Raw genomic sequence first — 20,674 nt, 5'->3', positions numbered from 1 at the left:
TGCAGGGAACGGGGTAAAAAATACTTAAAACACAGGAACCTATGTAGACCGTATACATTATCATATAGATGAATTAGCAGTCTATGTCTTTATTTTCTTTCTTTCTTTTTTTTTTTTTTTTTTTAGAGAGAGAGAGAGAGCACATGCGCACAAGCATGCGAGACAGACAGGGAGGGGCAGGGAGGGAGAGAATCTTAAATAGGCTCCACACCGAGCACAGGGCCCGTGGTGGGTCTCAAACTCACAACCCTGAGATCATTACCTGAGCCAATATCAACAGTCGGACACTTAACTGACTGAGCTACCCAGGTGCCCCTTATTTATTTTCTACCAGCAGTTCCATTTACTAAGTTGGCTTCCCACTGAGAACTATAAACTCTCATAAATAGAACAACTCCACCTGAGGATGGGAAGCAGGCTTCTGGAAGATGTTACGATCCTTCCTTCCTCTCTGAGAAGTGGTTTCCTTAAAAAGCACAAACCTTCTCTGTGGCCGAGAGAAGCTGACAGACCCCCTCATATGTATCTTTATAAAAACAATAAAAAAGAAAACAGTGCTTCCTGTCCATCTGATACTAGCTACATCACCACTTAGCCAAAACTTCTTTTTTTAGATTTTTCCAGAATTATTCTTCTACATTTAAAAGCGCTTTGGGCCTTACATATTTTCTCCTGAAGGCTCAAAATTGAGGAGAGAAAAATGTTGCTGGCAGATTTTCTCTTGCATTTTTTTCCGTAATGCTGAAACAGAATGCATTCTCACTGCCTCAGACGCTGGGGTAAGTGCCTCCCATCAGAGCCACAACAGAACTTCTGTGCTCCTGTGACAGAGCCCCACCTCAACACCAATTATTTCAAGCCCCCAAACAATGTCAGGTTATCAAGGCACAGCCCAGTCCTACCAAGTCAAACTATGTATCACAATTTGCAAGGACAGGAGATAACTCTGAACCATGAAATTCGCTGAAGTAATTTCTGGCTCAACTGTCCTATCAAGTGACAAGTCATTTTAGGTACTAAGTAGATAATTATAATGTTTGTTATTAAAATGAGAACCAAGTACAACTGTAATGCTTCATTTATGACATTAAGTGAAAGAATCATCCGTTCATTCCATAAATATTCATTTGGGATCAACTCCTCACTGTCCTAGGTTTGAGCTTCTCACTCTCAGCGTTACGGACTTTTTTGGGACAATACTCCTCTGTCGTAGGGGGCTGTCCTGGGCACTGGAGGACGCTTAGCAGCATCCTGGCCTCCACCCACTAGAGGTCAGCAGCACCTCCCCCCTCCACTGTGACAACCAGAAATGTCTCGGGGGGGGGGGGCCACAAACACCATCAGTGGTGAGCTGCTACTGAGGTGATGAGGACAGAATGATAAATGGGCCAAAGTTCTATCCTCACAGAGTTTACATTAGGAAGATAGAGAGAGGGACGATCAAAATAAATATATAACTGCAGACTGATATGTGTTGTGAAGAAAAGTCAAGCAGGGCCAAGAGACAGAGAGTGACGGCAGGAAAGGGGGTTTCTGACAAGGAGGTCTGTGTAGTTAGGAGCAGGAGAGCTACTAGCCCTTGTCAGGCCTTGTACCTGGTGGTCCTAAGTGGTTAGTCTGCTCCCAGTTAACTACAGGAGGAGCCACCGTGGGGTTTCCTTCAGAGGAGGGGTAGAATATAATCCAACACACATTACAAAGACCTCCCTCCGGCTGCCGAGTGGAAGGTAGACCAGGAGGGAAGGAGGACAGGAATCTGAGCCCCGCTGGGGAGGCTGTTCCAGGAGACCAAGGAGAGAGCGAGGGTCCGGCTGGGGTGATCTCAGTGGGAATGGTGAGAAGCCAGTCACATCAGGGATGGTCAGATGTCAGGGTCACATGAGAGACAGGTCTCCAAGGAAGAGTGAACTTGCCGGTGAAGTGGATTTGCAGTAAGAACACGTGAGTTTGCCCAAGTTTTTGCCATAAGGCACTAGTGACAAATGGTGCCAGTGTGAACTAAGTGGGTAGTGGGCTGGGGAGAGGGAAGAGGGAGCCAGAACTCAGGAGTTCTATTTGGAACATGTTCTGAGACGTCTACACAGATCCACGCTGGGATGCTGAAATGGCAGTTGGCTACGAGGCCGGAGCTCAGGAGACAGGTGTTATGGGAGGGCAGTTACGAGACCTCAAATATGCGGGCAGTATTTACGGGCCATGGACTGCACGTGATCCCCAGAGAAGACGGAGATGTCTAAGGGTGTGCCTCGGAGCCCATGAATATTTAGTGGTGAGCCTCGGAGGGGCAGGATTCAGCAAAGAAGACAGAAGGAAACAGCCAGGGAGGCAGGAAGAAAACCAGGAGGATGGTGTCCCGGAAGACGAGAGAGGAAGGAATCTCGGGGTCCAAGTGGTCCGCTGGGTCGGACCGTGCTGGGATGCTGAGCTGCACGCAAACCGAGGCTGACCATTACACCCATCGAGATTAAGGGTCCCCTTGAAGCATGCTGTCAGACCAGAGGTGGGCACAAACCCAACCACGGGGGTGCTGAGGAGGGAATGGGGGTGCGGAAGGGAGACAGTGACACACATCTTTCACAGAGCTTTGCTCTAAAGGCTGCAGAGTAATGGGCAGGGAGCTCGAAGGGAAAGTGAGGTATAGGTGTGTCTCCTCTCAGTTAGCGGGAAAAGACGGAGAAATGCTGAATGACCATGAAAGGGATGGGACAGCTGAAGAAGAAAACCCTTGCGTTAAAGAGAAGCAGCTGGATTCAGTGAGAAGCTGGAGTCAGACTGGATGACGGACAGTGATACTTGGTATGGGACTGAAAGTGGAGTATTTTGTTACAGATACAGGCAGTCTGGTAGCAAAATGAGGTAGAGCTGCCTTTCTTTTGTCCAAGAAACAAACTCTGCTACCATCCTAAGTGAGTGCAGGGAGGGAGCGCTGGACATCTGAGGAAGGAGAACCAGGAGCAGACAGGACGGATGCAGCCGAACTCCTGGCAACACTAAGATCATGATTTTAAATTTGCAGTAACCCACTCAAAACAGGTCCAATCAGCAGCGAATGTTTTTCCACTCTGCTTTCTTCTGCTGTTTAGACAGGCGGAGAGTCAAATTTAATAAGGTTTGGGGTTTTGCCAGGTAGGTATGTGCGAGGGAAAGGCAGGAACGGGGGCTGAGTGTCTCCTGATGAGAGGCTATAGGGATGGGCAAAGGACGCCTAAAGATCACAGTACCCAGATCGAAGTAATCTCTCACCGACTAAGTATAGTCAAGTGTATATTTACTGATATGTAAGTACTGACTGCACAGAACATCAACAGAATAATCTTAAAGATGGGGAACATAAGGAGATTCCCAAGACATGGTTCCTAAAGTGAACACTCAGGGTGGGGTCTATCTACTGCCACAAACTTGACCTCATGCTTCTGACAGCCATGCATCTATTAGTTCTAGATTTACAGAAAACAACGGGCTTCCTCGGAATTTTTCTTTAGGTAAAATGAGTATTTGCTCTCTTATTATATTAGATTCAGATAGAGCCTTCCAAGAAATTAAGCTATTCCTTAGATTAGTCAACACAGCACTATCATAAATAAGTAGAAACCTACCCAGAAGGAATTCCTCAAATAATAGCAAGACGATCTTACTGGTTCTTCATTATTTCAAAACATGGCATCTATGTGCTGTATTAACGTATCTTAGCCCAGTACCTGCCATCAAGTTATCGATCTATAAATGGAAGTGGCGTTTATCACTCATTACTATATGGCAGACATGAAGACTGTCTTCAGGGAACTCAGAAAATCATAGAAGAGACAGAAAATTTAGTGATATCCGCATGGTACAAAAGAGGAGCATACTGTAGGCTGATATATCCAAGGTACCATGGGAGCCTTAGAGGGGACAGGTAGCCTAGCAAGATTCAGTGGCAGGTCGGTGTGTGGAGGGAGGAAGTTTGGTTTTCCGGAAGTCAGTACCTCCAGTAGGATGAGTCAGCCTTAGCCATGAGAGTAAAGTGCATTCCAGGCAGAGACCGCATGAACCATGGCAGGACACAATAAGAGGGCACGTACCTTACAGCTAAACCTCTCTGTGATGAAGTCAGTTCTTCATCCTTTCGAAACATCCCTGAAAAATAAAAACAGATACTTTTACCAGTTATGGTTTCCTCCAAGGAAAGAATGGCGTTTTCCCCCATTCACACTTTCACCACTTTTCGCATTGAAAATTCAAGCTATAATCCCAATTTTGGAATAACTGGTTCCTTTCTTTCTCATTGCAATATAGGTTCAATCATGTCAAAGGACCACCACGTAACCCAACATGTCTAGGTCTGTAGGAGATCAATTGCACACATCGGGGCACAAATCCGACTCTTCTCTAGAGGAAATTATTATTAACTTAAACATGCCCAAATGCTAGCATATTTTATAGCAAACACTATGACTTTCAAAAGGGGGCATTAAGATGTTTCTATTATTAGATGATTTAAATGACTCATCAGTATTATGGGCTAGAAGCTCAACATAAAGCAAGGAATGATTTCGTTATCTCTCTCGAAGGAATGAAAACCGTACTCATATACCTTTTCCACCCGTTTCTTTACCTCTCTCCCCAAAGAGGAGGATATGATTTACGATTACACATCAACTTACCAGATTCTAAGCCAAATTTAAAGACCAAAGGAGGACAAAATTAAGAGGAAAACAATATACTTAAAAATTATTTGTAGGTCTTCCGTAGCAGGGGGAACAGGATGGGTGATCTATACAGGGGGACTAAAAGCCCGGTGCAAGAAGGTCCCTAGGCCGCTACGAATGATGGGTCTGAAGGGGATGCTTCTCCAGTCTGTGAAGAAACCAGAGTCAAACTCGTGACTCACAGCCCAGACTGTCAGCATTTCCTATGGCAAGGTGTCCATTCACTGAAGATATAAAATACGAATATATAAATATTTATGCTAAAAAAATGTCACTGTGTGTATGTATTATATATTAAGGGATAAAGGACAAGGGGAAAACATTCGAATACTAATAAAACTGTAACATGGAGATAAATCAGGGACTAGTAACAGCTGTGCTATTTCCTCTATATTTTAAATTGCCACTAATTTGGGTCCAATGACAGGATCCCATTCTTTTACTCCGTTTTTGTCACTGGATCAAGTGTAAAATTGAGATGAAACACTGCAGAAAAATAAATACACTTCAATGAACCTACTCAGAGTTAAAGATTCCCCTCTCTGACCTCCTCGAATACAGAGCAGAAAGTTAGGGTCATAGCTCAGGTGAAAGTACATTTGAACAGGATTTCTTTCAGTGACGAAGAATTAATTTCTAAATTCTTACCATCATGAATTTCATAAGCCAAACTAGTGATCTTCTGGGTAATTATCATCATTGGGCTGTGACAAAATAAAAAACAAGTATTTAAAAGCAGAAACTTAAAATAATATTTATCATATATGAAAAAGAGTTTATTCTGCTTACACAACTACAAAATGCTGGCATTTTTTTAACATACAAAAGACCTCAGAGGGATTTCAAAGAGCTGGTCCAGGGGCTGCTGTGTTTGGGGAAGGTATAGGGGCTGCGGGATCAAGGCCTTCTCCCTTGCTTTAAAAAAGCAGGAAGGAAGGAAGAGAGGGAGGTAGGGAAGAAAAGAAAGGACAAGAGAAGGGAAGAGAAGGAGGCAGGCAGAGAGAGAGAGAGAGAAACGCCACTCCTGCTCCACGGAGACCCCGTGAGCAGCGCCACCCACCGCCCCCTCACTCCGCGCTGGAACATGCGGCCAGAGGAAGGAGCACCCAGGCATCAGGCGTGGCCCCGGTTTCCTGAGTTTGACTTTTCAACACACCATGCTGCTTTTTGCCTCAGCTGACCTAAAGGTGGAAAGTAAGTTGGGAAAAGGGGAATAGGTAGAAAATTAAAAGAGGTTGGGTGAGAAATGTAGAACAGAACAGGAGGGATGGGGGAGGAAGAAAGAGGACAGTGTCCGTCTCGCTGGTCTGGGACCCCGGGGTGAAGGGCCTGTGAGGGCCATCCTAGGGACAGCACAAAAGCGCCCTTTAAAGAGGGCTCTAAGTCATGTCACAATTAAGAAAATGGAAATCTTTTCTCCATATTTTATAATCTTTAATTGAATGGATAACTTGGAAAGGAAAGATAAATAAATCCACATCAGAAAGCCACCAGGATACACGTTTATCCTTTATTACAGACATTCATATTACAGAACAATTAACCACAAGGTATTTATTTATATTTCTGGACTTTCACTAAAACCAGGAAACCCTGTTCTGCCTACAGGTAGGGTGTGAGCTCTACCTGCTTGGAAATCGCACGGCCTCCATGGCACAGCCAAGGCCTTCAGGACAGGCCAGCCATGCTGCCAGTGAGTGGCAGGAGGAAGCTCAGACCCCACCATGGAGACCCCGTGTTCTTCCACCTTCCCCACTGCACAGAACATGAGTGGTCAGTGTCCATTTCACCTCTGGCCAAACCTGAGCATCCTTCAACACGTAAAGAAAGGAGGATGCCGTCAGGGGCAATGAGACACACAGACCCAGGCCCCTGAGAACCCACAGCTCATTCTCCTCAGCCAGCAGGCAAGATCTCTCTCTCTCTCTCTCTCTCTCTCTCTCTCTGTCTCACACACACACACACACACACACACACACACACACACACACACACAAAAAAAAAAAAAAAAAAAAAAACCTGTCAGATGACAACTGCTCTCAAACTCAGTGCATAAGGGAGGAGATTCCCCTTGGGTTCCCTTAGAAGTCAGTTCTTCCTTTTACACCAGTCTCTCTCAGGAAATGATCCCTCAGCCCACCTGTCCCCCAGGCTGCCGTGTCAGCTTGCAGGATGTTTCATGTGAGGTTTGTAAAAATAATGATTCCCACTTCCCTGGGGGCAGAGAATCACTTTTCTCATCTTGTCTCATTCGCTTCATAGTTTAGCTCACCAAAGAATTACAAAATACTCTTCTGTTCTAAATTCTAACTTTTTTTCCTCAAAACATAATAAAAACGACTGATCAAATAATGAAGTTTATCGACTCAGTGACATACTAAACTGTTAGGTACATATATCTAAGATGTTCCAAAAATGCAAATATGTGCTGACTGCATGCCCTCCTTGTGCCCCGGGCATCCCAGCAGCCCAGGCAGTTCCTACACTACCAGGTGTGCAGGCCGCAGGCTGGCTCCTGGAAGTGACTGGGCTGGGAGAACGGGTCGTGTGAGGCTGTGCTGTTCCATCCGAGAATCACGCTTCCTAACAGGGATGGAAAGAATACAGGGAGCAGAGCTGAATGCTCCAGAGTCTTTCCAAATGTGGCTCTGCCCCCTTAGACCACTCTTTCTGGAACTGTTTTGCAAGGACAGCTCCTTCTTCAAGTCCCAGCTGAGAAGTCACTTGGTACTAGAGACCCACGGGACAGTTCTACCTCACGTAGCCCCCCAGCCATGATGCCCACACCGGCCCTTCATTTAACCTTAGCTTGTTTGCTTCCTTCCAAGTATTTCCAGGTTCATGGGTGTTTTCGTTTATCCAATTACAGTGGCTGTTTTAAAATCTGTCTTTCCTTTCTAGAAAGTCCATGAAGGAAGGAACCAACAGTCCTCTTCACCACTGAATCCCCAGTGCCTCGCTCAAGATAATGGGCTAAATAAATATTAAAAAAATGCAAATAAACGGACTCTTCTAAGTGTCCAGTCAAGACCTCTTACTCCTTCTACAGGCTGATCAAACTCCCTCCCTCTTGTCCATTCTCATCTGTGCTTGAAAGCATTTTCCATACCGTTTCGTAATTTTTTTGTTTACTTTCCTATCACCACAAAAGTTGTGGGCTACTGAACACCAGGAACACTGCCTTATTTATCTCTGTACCTTCGATACTCGGCACATACATGGGCTCAGAGAACCAACTGGTTTGCAAAAACATCTCAACATCTTTTTGTTTCCTTTACTGGTGATCATTAGCCCTGAATATTCCCTTTGGTTTTAAATGGCTGGCGGTTCTGCTGCCTCTGGTCCAATCTGTCATGGGGTGGGGGCAAGGGGTGGCAAATGTGAGAGTAAAATGCTAGAAGGCAGAATTACTACAGAGAGACTCTGAAGGAGTAAGTTACAAATGAAAGTAAGACAGTACTAAAGTGAAAGGTTCAGCAAGGCACGAACAGATTAATGAGAGCTCAGGAAAGGAAACCAGAGGGAAAATGACAGATGAGTCCAATACAGGCATGTGCACAACCAGGAAACAACAGAGTGATGGGGAAAGAGAACCAACCTCACCTCACTACAGCTGAGCCCAGGGTGCAAAGAAAACACTTCTAAATTAAGACAACTCCACTGTTCTCAAAGAGAGTACCTGCAGTGGGTCTTCTTAACAGTGCACTTCGTTCATAAGCACTTGTTTCGGTGACTCAGACATTATTTCACTTACACCTTTACTGGCATTTTAACTACCTATTGACTTTGCATCTGGCGGAGCCTCCCATAGCTAATCACTTCCCAGGTCCTACAAAGTCTGAGATCACGGGATGTGAATCAGAAGGCCCTCTGGCTTCCCCCAGGGTGGAATCTGAGGGATGGAGGAGGAAGGGGAGGCAGATGGCTTCTGAACCTTCCCCGAGTGAGCTCTGGGCTGCGGACAGAGCCACCTGTAACTTCTACATGACGACGTCACTGTATTTGGGTGGAACGACATGTATTCACTTCTGCTGGCACTCGGCTAGGAATGTGGGAAAATATGGAATCTGTTCAAAATAAATACTTCAACTGATGAAATAGTTTCAGGTATTTTTAAAAAGCCCCATCTGATGTAAAGAACTAAAAGCTCTACACTTCTTAAAACTTAAAAAAAAGGATGCAAAGTTAAAAATCATTTATATGCATTTTTTCGTCTCTACAAATAATGAGAATAACAGAATTCAACTATAGTTAATAGTTGAATTATTAGAAAATGAATACTGGGTGATGGTAATTATTAAGGAGGGCACGTGATGTGATGAGCACTGCGTGTTATACACAACTAATGAATCATTGAACACTACATCAAAAACTAATGATGTACTATATGTTGGCTAATTGAATGTAATAAAAAAAAGAAAATGAATGCTAAAAAGAATAGTCACTTTCTTAATTGCCCATCATCTATAGGAGACGGGATCTCTAAAGACATCTGCATATGAATGCAACAAAGCAACAGCAAGCACCTGCCAGGTCAAAGGTCGTTTGCCACCAGGGTTCAAGTCACCTGACAACAGAGAGGACGAACTGTCAATTCTCCCCTAGTCATCTTTTTCCTCCGCAAACAGTAAAACCCCCTGCAGCCAAACAAGACCAACATACCGAGTGCCAAAGAAAACGCGGGGAGATGTGATGGAAAGGGCACGGGTCTCTGAGCCACGTTCATTCATTCACCTTACTCCCTCATTCAAAAACAGGTGTTCAACAAGCACCTACAATAAACCAGATGCTGGAGACACAACCGTGCACAAGACGAAGGTCTCGCTGCCACGGACCTCACAATGGACGGAACAGAGAGATAAGAAAGGAATAAACGGGTAAATGCATCGTCTGCCAGATGCTGCCTAGTGCAGAGCACAGGAATGGAGCAGGGCAGGGGAAGAGGGAGTGCTGCCACAGGGGTGATAACCCGCCTCACCCTGAAGGTGACATTTCAAGTGAGAACAAAGCAGAGAGCAGTTCGTGGAGGTAAGACTGTCTAGGAAGGCAGAAAAGCAGTTCAACGGCCCTCAGGCAGAATGTGACTGGCCCTGGGGAGACCGGACTGGAGCACGTGCGGTGGGAGGGGACAGGGACAGAAGCTGGAGACAGGCAGGGGCAGAGGTCAGACCCAGACGGCTTTTGCAGGGGCAAGTGAGGACGGGCTCCAAACCGAGTGACGCAGAATTGGAGGGTTTTTGGCATGAAGTCACCTGGTTTTAAATGGATGTATTCCGGTTCTGGGCTGAAAAAGACTGGGGAGCCATGGTGGGATAAACAGGCCAGGAGAGGATGGTGGGATAAGTAGGAAGGAGAGGGTGACAGCACGTGCAGTCTGATGTGGAGCCCAGCTGTCATCAGAAGGTAAAGACAACAGCATCTGATGACGATCTGACAATGGATTTGATGCAGGGTTTCAGCTCCAAGACCGCCAAGGTTTCTGACCAGAGCAACTACCTAGAAGCATGGGGACAGCTGAGAAGGAGCACAGGAGGGGCAGGGAGGGGAGTCGGGGAGTCTGTTTCGGGCACATTCAGCTCGAGGTGCCTCCTGGACCCCCAGGTGGAGGTGTGGGTGGGGACCAGGCAGCCGGCCACAGGACTCAGAAAAGTCCACACAAATCCTCCCCCCCCCCCACCTGCGATCCCTTGTGGGAGACTGGGAAGCCACTTCACTTTTCCCCCCACATTATCTAAAAAATCGAGATAATGATGCCACTATGTAGATTAAAGTAGCAATAGGACAAATACCTCGAACAGTATCTGAGACACAGCAAATGTCTGATAAGAGCTTCCTTTAATAAATACTAGAATTGCTACCAGGCATCAGGCACTAAAGGGACAGGATAATTAGCTGTAAAGTGTGGTCTCCGGAGAGAGGCTTTCTCACGAAAACAGGAGATAAACAGGTATGTGAATAACTATAGAAAAAAGTGTTACAAGCCAAACGAGATATTTGAAGGAATGAGTGCAGAGATGAGAGAAACTTCAAACCGAGGGGAAAACCTAGAGTCGGAGGCAGGTCCCCTGGTCTGTATAAGATGCGTGGATGGCTAGCCCGAGAGGGCTCCCCAAGCAGAGGGAACAGGCTGGGCAACTGTCCAGAGGGGAGAGCAGGGCCACATGGCTGCAGCGTCGGACGGCGAGGAAGACAGGCGCACTAGGCTGAGGGGCAGGGCTGGGCACAGTCTGCGGGGGGCTCAGAGCCTTTAGAAAACGGCAGACTTCCGATAAAGGTCATTATAGCATGTGAGCGGACAGAAGAGTGGAAAAGCTTTGGGGGAGGGGTGGAAATCAAGCCTTAGACTAGCCTGTTTGCTCTTGGTAACTTGACCTACGTCAGTAGCAGCCAGACAGAAGGTTTCCTCTCACCAAATGTAGGTCAAGGTGTGGGAGACACTCCCTCGGGATGAAACAGTATCAACAGAACATTAAGGTTCCGCAGCTAAATAATTTACATCCATCCCACTTACAACACAGTTAGTGGATGCTCTGTGACAGGACGGTGATGAGAGCAGAGGGCCTTCTAGAACTCAGCACGGAACACAAAGAGACATCTACAATTAGACTCTCGATTTGAGCAAGGCTTTCCTAAAGGAGTGCACACAGGGCGCCCAGCTGGCTCAGTGGGTTGAGTGTTGAGTGTCTGACTCATTGCTTTCAGTTATCTTGGGGTCGTGAGATCGAGCGCCGTGTCGGGCTCCGCACTCGGCTTGGAACCTGCTGAAGATTCTCTCTCTCCCTCTGTCTCTGCCTGCCCCCAAATAAAAACAAAACTAAAAAAAGATTGCATGTGTCAATCACACCTGTAGCTTTTAGACCAAGTCTGTCCCTTATGCTGGATGGGACTGTCACCTACAAAAGTACTTAGCACCTAGTAAAATGTATAGCACATGCTCAGTAAATCCTAGCTGAAGGAACGCACAGGAGTAAGCAGTAATAAAATGTTTGCTGAGCAGCTGATACTATGCGGTTAGCTCTAAAACATATCCTTACTTTGAATGGAAGATTATGTCTTGTACATCTCTTTTGGTGGATGCATTAAGCTATCCCTTCAGCACGACAAAAACCGACATACTCCAATCAGAACTCATTATCTTCCTACCAAAAAAATCTGTTCTTGCTTCCATCCACAAGTTACTCATCTACAAAGAAGGCAAGCATTTACCTTTCTTTCTTCTGTCTCAATACCATTTACTGAATAATTGAGAAGGGCTTTCCCCACCGGATCTATCATCCCATCACTTCCATTCTGTACCTTCATTTCTCAGATCCCATGGGTCTGTTTCTCTCCCCGGGCTTCATGGCTTTGTCTATTCCCGTGTCAGTCCTGTAATATTTAAGTGACTGCTACCTGACAAACAGTAGCGTGTTTCATACTGAAATTGCTACTCTCAAGCACTTACGCTTCTAGAGAAACTTTTCAGTTCATCTCATTTCCCTCAAAACCCCACCCTGAACTGCATTACACCCACAGATTAACTTGAGAGGAACTTCCCTCTTTATAATACTGAATTTTACCATCTGAATAACAAGATGTTTCTCCAGTTAGCGTTCTCTTATATCCTAAAAGAAAGTTTTATAGTTTTCTAAACAGAGGTCCTGTGCATTTCTTTTTACAGGTATTCCTAGACATATCATAGTTTTTAACTGCTTGTGAAACTAGGATCCTTTCTCTATTATATTTGCTAACTGGTTATTGCTGATATAAAGGGAAGCTATTTAATTATTTTATCCTTCTCCTGTATCTATTTTCTGAGGCTAGCACAAAAGTCAAGACTTCAGTAGCTTTTCAACCTTTCTGCGAAAAGAAACTTCTGTTAAGTAGTGAGTCCCTTAGGGGCACCTGGGTGGCTCAGTTGGTTAAGCGTCTGCCTTCGGATCAGGTCCTTATCTCAGGGTCCTGGAATCCAGGCCCGCATCAGGCTCCCTGCTCAGTATGGAGCCTGCTTCTCCCTCTGCCCGCCCCCCCCCCCGCCCCCGCTGTGCTCTCTCTCAAATAAATAAATAAACTCTTTTTAAAAAAAGAAGTGAGTCCCTTTTATCTGATCAACATTTTAAACATATCCTGATCTTATGCTTAACTACACACACACACACACACACACACACACACGCATAGTCATACGCACACACAATATCAGTTTCCTGTGCCTCATGCAAGTAAGATTGTCCGGGACAAAAGAGCTCCCATGTGATTCCTCAGCAAGAGCCTGGCTTCACTTCCCATGCTGCCAGCTTCAGGGCAGCAGGAGCGCTTAGGACAAAGGATGGTTCACTGTATTCAACTCTACCTTCCGCAGACAGTCAACATTTTGGGTATTTACCCTAATTAGGATCAAGTTATGATCTTTTCTGCTCATGTGTTAAACACACTGAAGATTTCTAAACGCCTAAATATTTCATTAGGGGAAGAGTCTGCCTCTAGATGGCTTCTTTTCTGTCTTGTGTCCAATTAAAAAAAAAGAGAGAGAGAGAGAAAAAAGAGTCCTTCAACTTCTGCCAGATGGCCTCCTTCAGCTAATTTGTCTCTGCCTAATCTTTATCAGTTTACTGCTGGTGGTCAAATGTTTCTCCTAATGGAGAAACATTACACATTAAACTGGGACTTTTATATCAGGCTGTCCATCTTTACATGCTATGTTGTTTTTCTTCCACATACTTAAACGTTTTAAATTATATTTAAATATTGAAATGAAATTTTAAATTTCAGCAAAATACTTAAAGCCATGTCATATAAAGCTATTTTTAAACATGCATTTTGCTCTTACTGCAAACTACCCTCTAATTTGTGGGCCACGTAAGTAGTCTTTTCCGGTAGGATGTGAACAGCAGAGGAGAGGAGGCACGCCCTCCCTTTGCTCATCAACAGCGCCTCCGTCAACGTAATCAAGAGGATTCCAGAGATGCTAGAAGAGGTGAAGCCCTGAGAAAGAAGCTTCCGTAACTGACTGTGAGAAGCAAAGGCTCGCCCCTTAGAGGACTGCCACGTGACTGAGAAATAAACATTTATGATGCTGAGCCACTGAAATTGTATTGTGGTTTTAACAGCAGTTAGCCTATCCTCAGCTAGAGAGTAGTAGTAAACAAGAGTTTAGAATGTCAGGTAAGAGAAATAAGAAAGGTAACAGCTAAGATCAAACCAAAGGAGGGGTGGTGAGGGCCCAGCAAACACTGCGTCATGCAAATCCGTACTCATGCCAGCCACACTCATGACCTCAATTAGCAACGTTAGATTACTTTTTAAATCTGGCAGTTTAAATATATAAGCAGCATAATATTTTTTAAATGAAGTAGTATGTGGAATCCCAAAATATAAGCTAGAGACACAGAGCAGTTGGGGCTGAAGTAAGACCGGAGGGCAGAGCCTCGCCTGCTTACCGCCCCGGTACGTGCCTACAGTATCCGAGCACTCCAGAAGGCAGTTTGAAAATTCATGATTTTACACTATTAACTTCCAGTGGCTATTCCAGTGGCTAATGTTAACGTTTCTGTTATCAGCATGCATAAACTGAATTCGTCAAGAATGTTCTTCTTGTTTCTATTTCATACTAAAGGCTTAATTCATTTCTAAATTCATTGTAACGCAAACACTAAAGCTATGAATTTATCTCTTAGACTGAACAGCTTCGCCCACATTGCTCAGGTTTTTCCGCATTGTGTTTGTTATTCTCCCCCCGCCCTTCTCACTGTGTTTTCTTTCTTCTTTACTGAGGTATTACTATTATTATTGATTCAGTAAGTGTCTATTTAATGCCACTGTGTGCTAACCACTAAGGATACCCCGATGAACAAGGCCAGTAGGGTAACTGCTCCCAGGAAACTCAAACTAAGTGATCTTGACTCTTGTAAGCATTCACAACCAGTTCCTACTTTCATTATACCCTAACGACAACATGCGACCTGGCTTACATCTTCAAATTCCGGAGATTTTCAGTGGCCCAACATATTCACTGATTCTGCCCATTAGCTCTTTTCCTGCAAGAATAATATTCTATTATTTATAAGCTAGATCGCCAGCATCTATTCTCCTTTTCTGAATTTCAGGTATATTTCTCTATTCTACTCAATATATCGCTAATTTAACAGTTTTTTTTAGTGTATTTAATCAGTTCATTTTGGCTTGGTTTTGTATGTTCTTTTGCATGCAACCTTCTTTCATCCAAATCTATTTTTTAGATCACTTTTTAAAAAGTAAAATCTACTTGAATCCCATTAAGGAGAAAAGAAACTTCATCTTCTAAAATTCTCTTGTTTCATAGCAGTAATTTTTCTCTAAGCTCATACACCTTTGGTCCATTTCTAATGTTGAAATAACTGTTTTCTATAGATGCTATGATATACTTTATTTTTTCTACTTTGCTAATCCTTAGCAGAGGTCCCTTTATAAAGATGGTGAGCACGTTGGTCCTTGGGGACTTGGACTACATTTATCTTGGAGCAGACATTTAATCAGTTTTGTCACAGGACAAAGAGTACCATGGAGGAACTATCTTCCTTTTGAAGGAACAAAAAGGCAGAAGTTATTTTCACAACTCAGCTGAATACTAGACATAAGAATTTGGTACATTCCGGGGCGCCTGGGTGGCATAGCGGTTAAGCGTCTGCCTTCGGTCAGGGCGTGATCCCAGCGTTATGGGATCGAGCCTCACATCAGGCTCCTCTGCAAGGAGCCTGCTTCTTCCTCTCCCACTCCCCCTGCTTGTGTTCCCTCTCACGCTGGCTGTCTCTATCTCTGTCGAATAAATAAATAAAATCTTAAAAAAAAAAAAAAGAATTTGGTACATTCCATAAAAGTGAAATGTATACAAGTAAAATACACACTCAAGTGTCTTCTCTAGGAAATTCAGAAGTCTCAAGGGGTATTAAGAAGCAAGAAGAAGTGACCAGATCTTATACAGAAGCTGGTGAATGACTATACAAAAGAGGCTCAGGAGAACAAAGAAAGAAACAGAGAGTCAAGGACAGACTCCAAGGGGCTGGTTTTCAATAGTTACAACTAATGGCAGAAATTTCCATAAAATTAGAGAATGCTTCCAATATCAGAATGCCATATGAAAAGTTTAATTGCTACATATTTAGAAATTGTATATAAGCTAACTTAAAAGAACAGGTTATTTTTGTGACTTATACAGCACCATAAAAGACTTTACAAGGAAAACATCTAAATTTGGGGCACCTGGGTTGGCTCCGTCAGTTAAGTGTCCAACTCTTGATTTCAGCTCAGGTCATGATCTCAGGGTCATGAGATCGAGCCCCATGTCAGGCTCCTCACTCAGTGGGGAGTCTGCTGGATATTCTCTCTCTCTCTCTCTCTCTCTGCCTCTGCCCCACCCCTGCTTGCACTCGTGTTCTCTCTCTTTCTCAAATAAATAATCTTTAAAAAAAAACACATCTAAATTCATTAAAGAATTTTCAACTTAAACATCTGTCAATCACTTTTCATTTGAATTACTAAATGCAACTGTATGTTGTCCTTTCACCAACATGTTAGAATACATAAAACAGGCTACTGAGTCAAAGTGTTAATCTTACCCTGAAAAATCAGCAGAGTATTGTCCATAATCAAAGATATAGACTCTAGTAATTTGGCACACTGTGAGGTATCCCAAAGCAAACACAAAACAATATCTGTAAAACAAAAATGCACTACATTAGTGAAAATAAAAGATTCATTTTGTTAAAGAATACATTTTAAATTTATTAACCATATGATTCAAAATTTAAATGGTTCAAAAATTAAATATTTCTAGATCTATTTCACAAATAGCTTTCTTCAATAAACTGTAAAAACTCTTTACTAGTATCTACTTTAGTTTACTTTCGTAAATTTTGTAGCATCTTCAATGGTAGATGCATCTAATTACTGCTTTTATTAATTTTTTCCTTTTGAAAGACCTCCACGAACCAAATTATATATTTGGAAGTCATATTCACACGTATAAAACTGTGAGTATGGTATTTCTTCCATTTACTCCTCCTCCTTTTTAGAAAACACAATTTGACCCAAAAATATTTGGCTAAATTACACACTAAACAAATTCTTAATAGGATTTTAAAAACTTGTTCTCAACAGTCTAAAATCATTCATCCTTAGTGTGGACCAGGTGGCATTTACTCACACTTTATAGGCATGAACATTTAGTGATTTTTCACATTCTCAGTGTGCTTGGGACAGAGTTACAATAATTAAACACATAGTATGGAAGAGATTTCATATCAATATGAAGAGAAGAGAAACAGATTCTAGAACACATAACACTGCATAGGATGAAAGCTGCAAAGCAAATGAGCAGGGAGAGATTATCATCTAAGTAGTTAACAATATAATTCTAGACGGAACTACTGTACAAGGGAAAAAACAGAACACACAGGAAATGTGGATAAACATCCAAACATTCTCAAATTGGGGAAGGACTTTCTGAACATTGATCATATAGAAGAAATCAATAGGAAAAATCCAACATAGGGGCACCTGGGTGGCTCAGTGGGTTAAGCGTCTGCCTTTGGCTCAGGTCATGATCCCAGGGTCCTGGGACCAAGTCCCATGCTGGGCTCCATGCTCATGCGGAGCCTGCTTCTCCCTCTCCTTCTGTTCTCCACCCCCCCTCAGCTCATGCTCATTTTCTCTCTCTCAAATAAATAAATAAATAAAATCTTAAAAAAAAAAAATTGCAGCCTCTTCCAATTGAGCCAGCCAGGTGCCCCTACCTGAATTTAAAGTGACATTTTTAGTTAAAGATTGTTTATTGAAATGGTATTATAAGTAATTGCATATCAAAAAAACTATATTAAGTTGTCCCTCTCCTCCCCACCTGTGTGCTTTCTGTCACTGTTTCTCTCTCAAATAAATTAATCTTAAAAAGAAAAAAGATTCTCTCTCTCTCCCACCTCTCTCCCTCTCCAAAAAAAAAAAAAATATATATATATATACATACACATATATATAATTTGGTTAAGTTAAAATCTTAAGTTTCCTGTGTAGGCAACTCAGGTGGTTTTATGAAAGAAATCTTTTAAACTTGGGGCACCTGGGTGGCTCAGTCGGTTGAGCATCTGATTCTTGATTTTGGCTCAGGTCACGATCTCAAGGTCCTGGGATCGAGCCCCATGTCAGGCTACATGCTCAGCAGGGAGTCTGCTTGAGGATTCTCTCTCCCTTTCCCTCTACCCCTCCCCTGACTCACACACACACACACACACACACACTCTCTCTCTCTCAAATAAACTAATATATTTTTTTAAAGTAATCTTTTAAACTATAGTCAAATAGGTAATTTTGATCCACTTAATTTATTCCTGAGGGGGGAAAAAAGGAGGTTAGCTTCCTAATTCAAATGTTTTACAATGCTAATATACTCCCAACAACTATATCTGACAAAATAACACACATGCATACTCACACGTAGAGTGCTGACAAATCAAACTTAATTTCCAAAAATCATGTGGCTGATTTTGTTTCCCAAGGATGACCACAACAATATCTCCCATTTCATATACTCTTCTATAACCCGACCTTCTGATTCCCCCATTACAAACAAGAGTCTATTTCTCTATCCACTTTGAATCTGGGTTGGCCTTCCAGCTCTCTGACCAGTAGATTATGGCAGAAGTAACAGTTTGCTAGTTTCAGGCATAGCCCATAATTAGCCTGGCACCTTCTACTTCTTGCCTATTGGGAGTTGTTGTCATGAGAGAAGTGTGACTATCCTGAGACCACCAAACAGAGAGGCTCTGGAGGATGACACACTGTGTAGGAGAGAGAGTGAGAAGACAGACACCAAATCGTAAGATATGTGAGTGAAGAAGCTGATGCTTATCCAAAAGAGATGATCTATCCAGTTGAACCTTTCCTGAATTCCTGACCCACAAAATCATTAGCAAAATAACACACCTATTTGTTTTAGGCCACCACAGTTTTGTGAAGTGGTAGACTCAGAACAGAAGTTGGTAAGTGAAAACAGGGAGCTACCATAATAAAAATCTGGAGCGCAGAGCACGGGCTTGAGGACTGGGTGCAGGTGAGAAGTGTAAAGGCCTTAAGGAGATTGCTAGTGAAGATCTGAAACGCAGTCAGGAAATTGTAATTGGAAGCTACAGAAATTGGCTAAACACTGCTCCTCACTCCAACGTGGAAAACAGAACACATACCACTGAAAGTGCCAACGGGTTCCTTCTAGATGCATACAAGGTGTGTATATAGAGAAATGAACTAAAAATGGGCAGTATTCAGGATTTTAGCAGAATTTAGAAAAAAATAGGGCTCAGGACAGTCTTTCCAGTCACAAAATATTCTCAAAGTAATCATGGTAAAGAGGAAGTCAGGAGTACTCTTTAATGATACCTCAGAAAGAGGTAAAGGCACATCTTTAGAGAACCTCTCAGAAAAAAGAACAGTTTCCAAGAACCTCAAGGTTATGCCTCATAGACTCCCTGCTAGACAAGAACGTTTTCAAGAACCTGGAGGATGCTGTCCGACAGCACTTTCAGACCACAGTAAAAGGAGACGGTCTAAAAGAGGTCTGTGGGAGTGGCTTCTGTCTAATGCAGGAGATTTACAGAGACCTAGGAAGCCCACATGAGTCTTTGAGAGAGTTATACGTGACTGGACAGAAAGGCAGAAACAGTTCAAAATGAAGAGATCTTTCTGTCCCCAATTATCTTCAGGTAGGTAGCGGGCTAAGAAAGCTGTTCAACTGCAAAATCTGGCCATTTCTTGTATAAAAGGAAGGACAGCTCAGCGTGTGGAGAAAGAGCCACAGAGACCAACTCACAGGGACGAGATGGGGCACCACGCAAGGAATGGGAAACAGGTGTCCATCTGGACTTCGCAATTGCTATGGACCAGAGATTGCTAAGAGACTTGCACTCCTCTCCTTTTTTAACAGAAGCATCTACTATAATCCTCTCACTGTTCACCGTTGTATACTGGGTACTGGGTGGAGGGGGACAAAAACCTGCCCCATTAGTGCACTGGTCCTCGCGTGAACAAGAGCTGTATTTGAGGAACCACACTGAAGAAGCCTCATCCACTGCAGACCTGACTTAGATGACCAGATGGAGGGGTCAAGCTTGATGCCATAAGGACGTGACACTCTGGGGGCCTTGGGAGGAAGTGAGAATACTTTTTATGCAAGATGTATGTAAATTGTGGGGGCCGAAGAACTGTCTCCAAACTTTGCTGCCCCAGTAAAAACCCTATTGCTCATGTAGCTCCGAACAGCAAGAGATGGAATATGGTCCTCTTCCCTTGGAAGGGCTGGACCTAGGAACTTGGTTTACCCATAGAATATAATGGAAATGACTTCCTGAAACTTCAAGGCCTCGTCATAAGAAGTCTGGCAGCTTCCTCCATTTCATTCTTGATATGCTTGTCCTTAGCATAGTCTGAGACAGCCATCACACGTGAGCAGACCAAGCCCGCACGGAGAGGTAACAGTCCCAGCTGATCTCCCAGCCGACAGCCAACTTCGACACCAGAAGGGAACTGTCTTGGATGTCAAGCAGTCAAGCTTTCAAATGACGGCAGTTCCAGCCAACATGTAATAGCACCCACATAAGTCCTCGAGCAAAGTTTGTCCAGCCAAGTCTAGCCAACACACAGAACCATGAAAAACAATAATAAACTGTTGTGAAGCCACAGAATTTGGGTGGTTTGTCATGCTGCAAAAGATAACTGAAGTAATTCCTTAGTAAGAGTTTAGCACACTACAACTAACAGTAATTTAAAACAAAATACCTTGGTCAGGTAGGGCTTATTTGGTAAACGCAGGTATGATTCCATATAAGGGGATTAGTAATATCTACCATCATAGTGATGAGTCAAAGGGAAAAACAGCTACAGTCAATACAGAGAACACCATTTAATAAAATTTAACAATGTTTCCATGTAAGAATTAGAAATCTCAGCAAACTTAGAGAAAAGGATGCTTTCTTAACGTAAAAAAA

The 20,674-nt window shown here is 43.4% G+C and overlaps 1 protein-coding gene across 6 annotated transcripts in view; it reads right to left on the bottom strand.

The window, feature by feature from the left end:
- The window catches only part of MBOAT2 (membrane bound glycerophospholipid O-acyltransferase 2), a 122,312-nt gene that overhangs the window by 21,182 nt on the left and 80,456 nt on the right, over positions 1-20,674 (bottom strand). For 4 of the 6 annotated variants that reach the window (XM_045775961.2, XM_045775959.2, XM_087863876.1 and 1 more), the window contains 3 exons: positions 16,262-16,357; positions 5,337-5,392; positions 4,062-4,116 (listed from right to left, as the gene is read on the bottom strand). In XM_045775961.2, coding sequence (XP_045631917.1) covers positions 4,062-4,116; positions 5,337-5,388 — 107 coding nt within the window. In that variant the 5' untranslated portion in view covers positions 5,389-5,392; positions 16,262-16,357. The remainder of the gene's footprint in view (positions 1-4,061; positions 4,117-5,336; positions 5,393-16,261; positions 16,358-20,674) is intronic. The other 2 variants (XM_087863875.1, XM_087863877.1) reach the window with 1 other exon arrangement.

Source organism: Ursus americanus, chromosome 7 (genome assembly GCF_024610735.1).
Source record: "Ursus americanus isolate L20-20 chromosome 7, mUrsAme1.1.p, whole genome shotgun sequence".
Taxonomy (NCBI): domain Eukaryota; kingdom Metazoa; phylum Chordata; class Mammalia; order Carnivora; family Ursidae; genus Ursus; species Ursus americanus.
The sequence above is the reverse complement of the archived record's forward strand: the minus strand, read 5'-3'. Positions and strand labels throughout refer to the sequence as shown.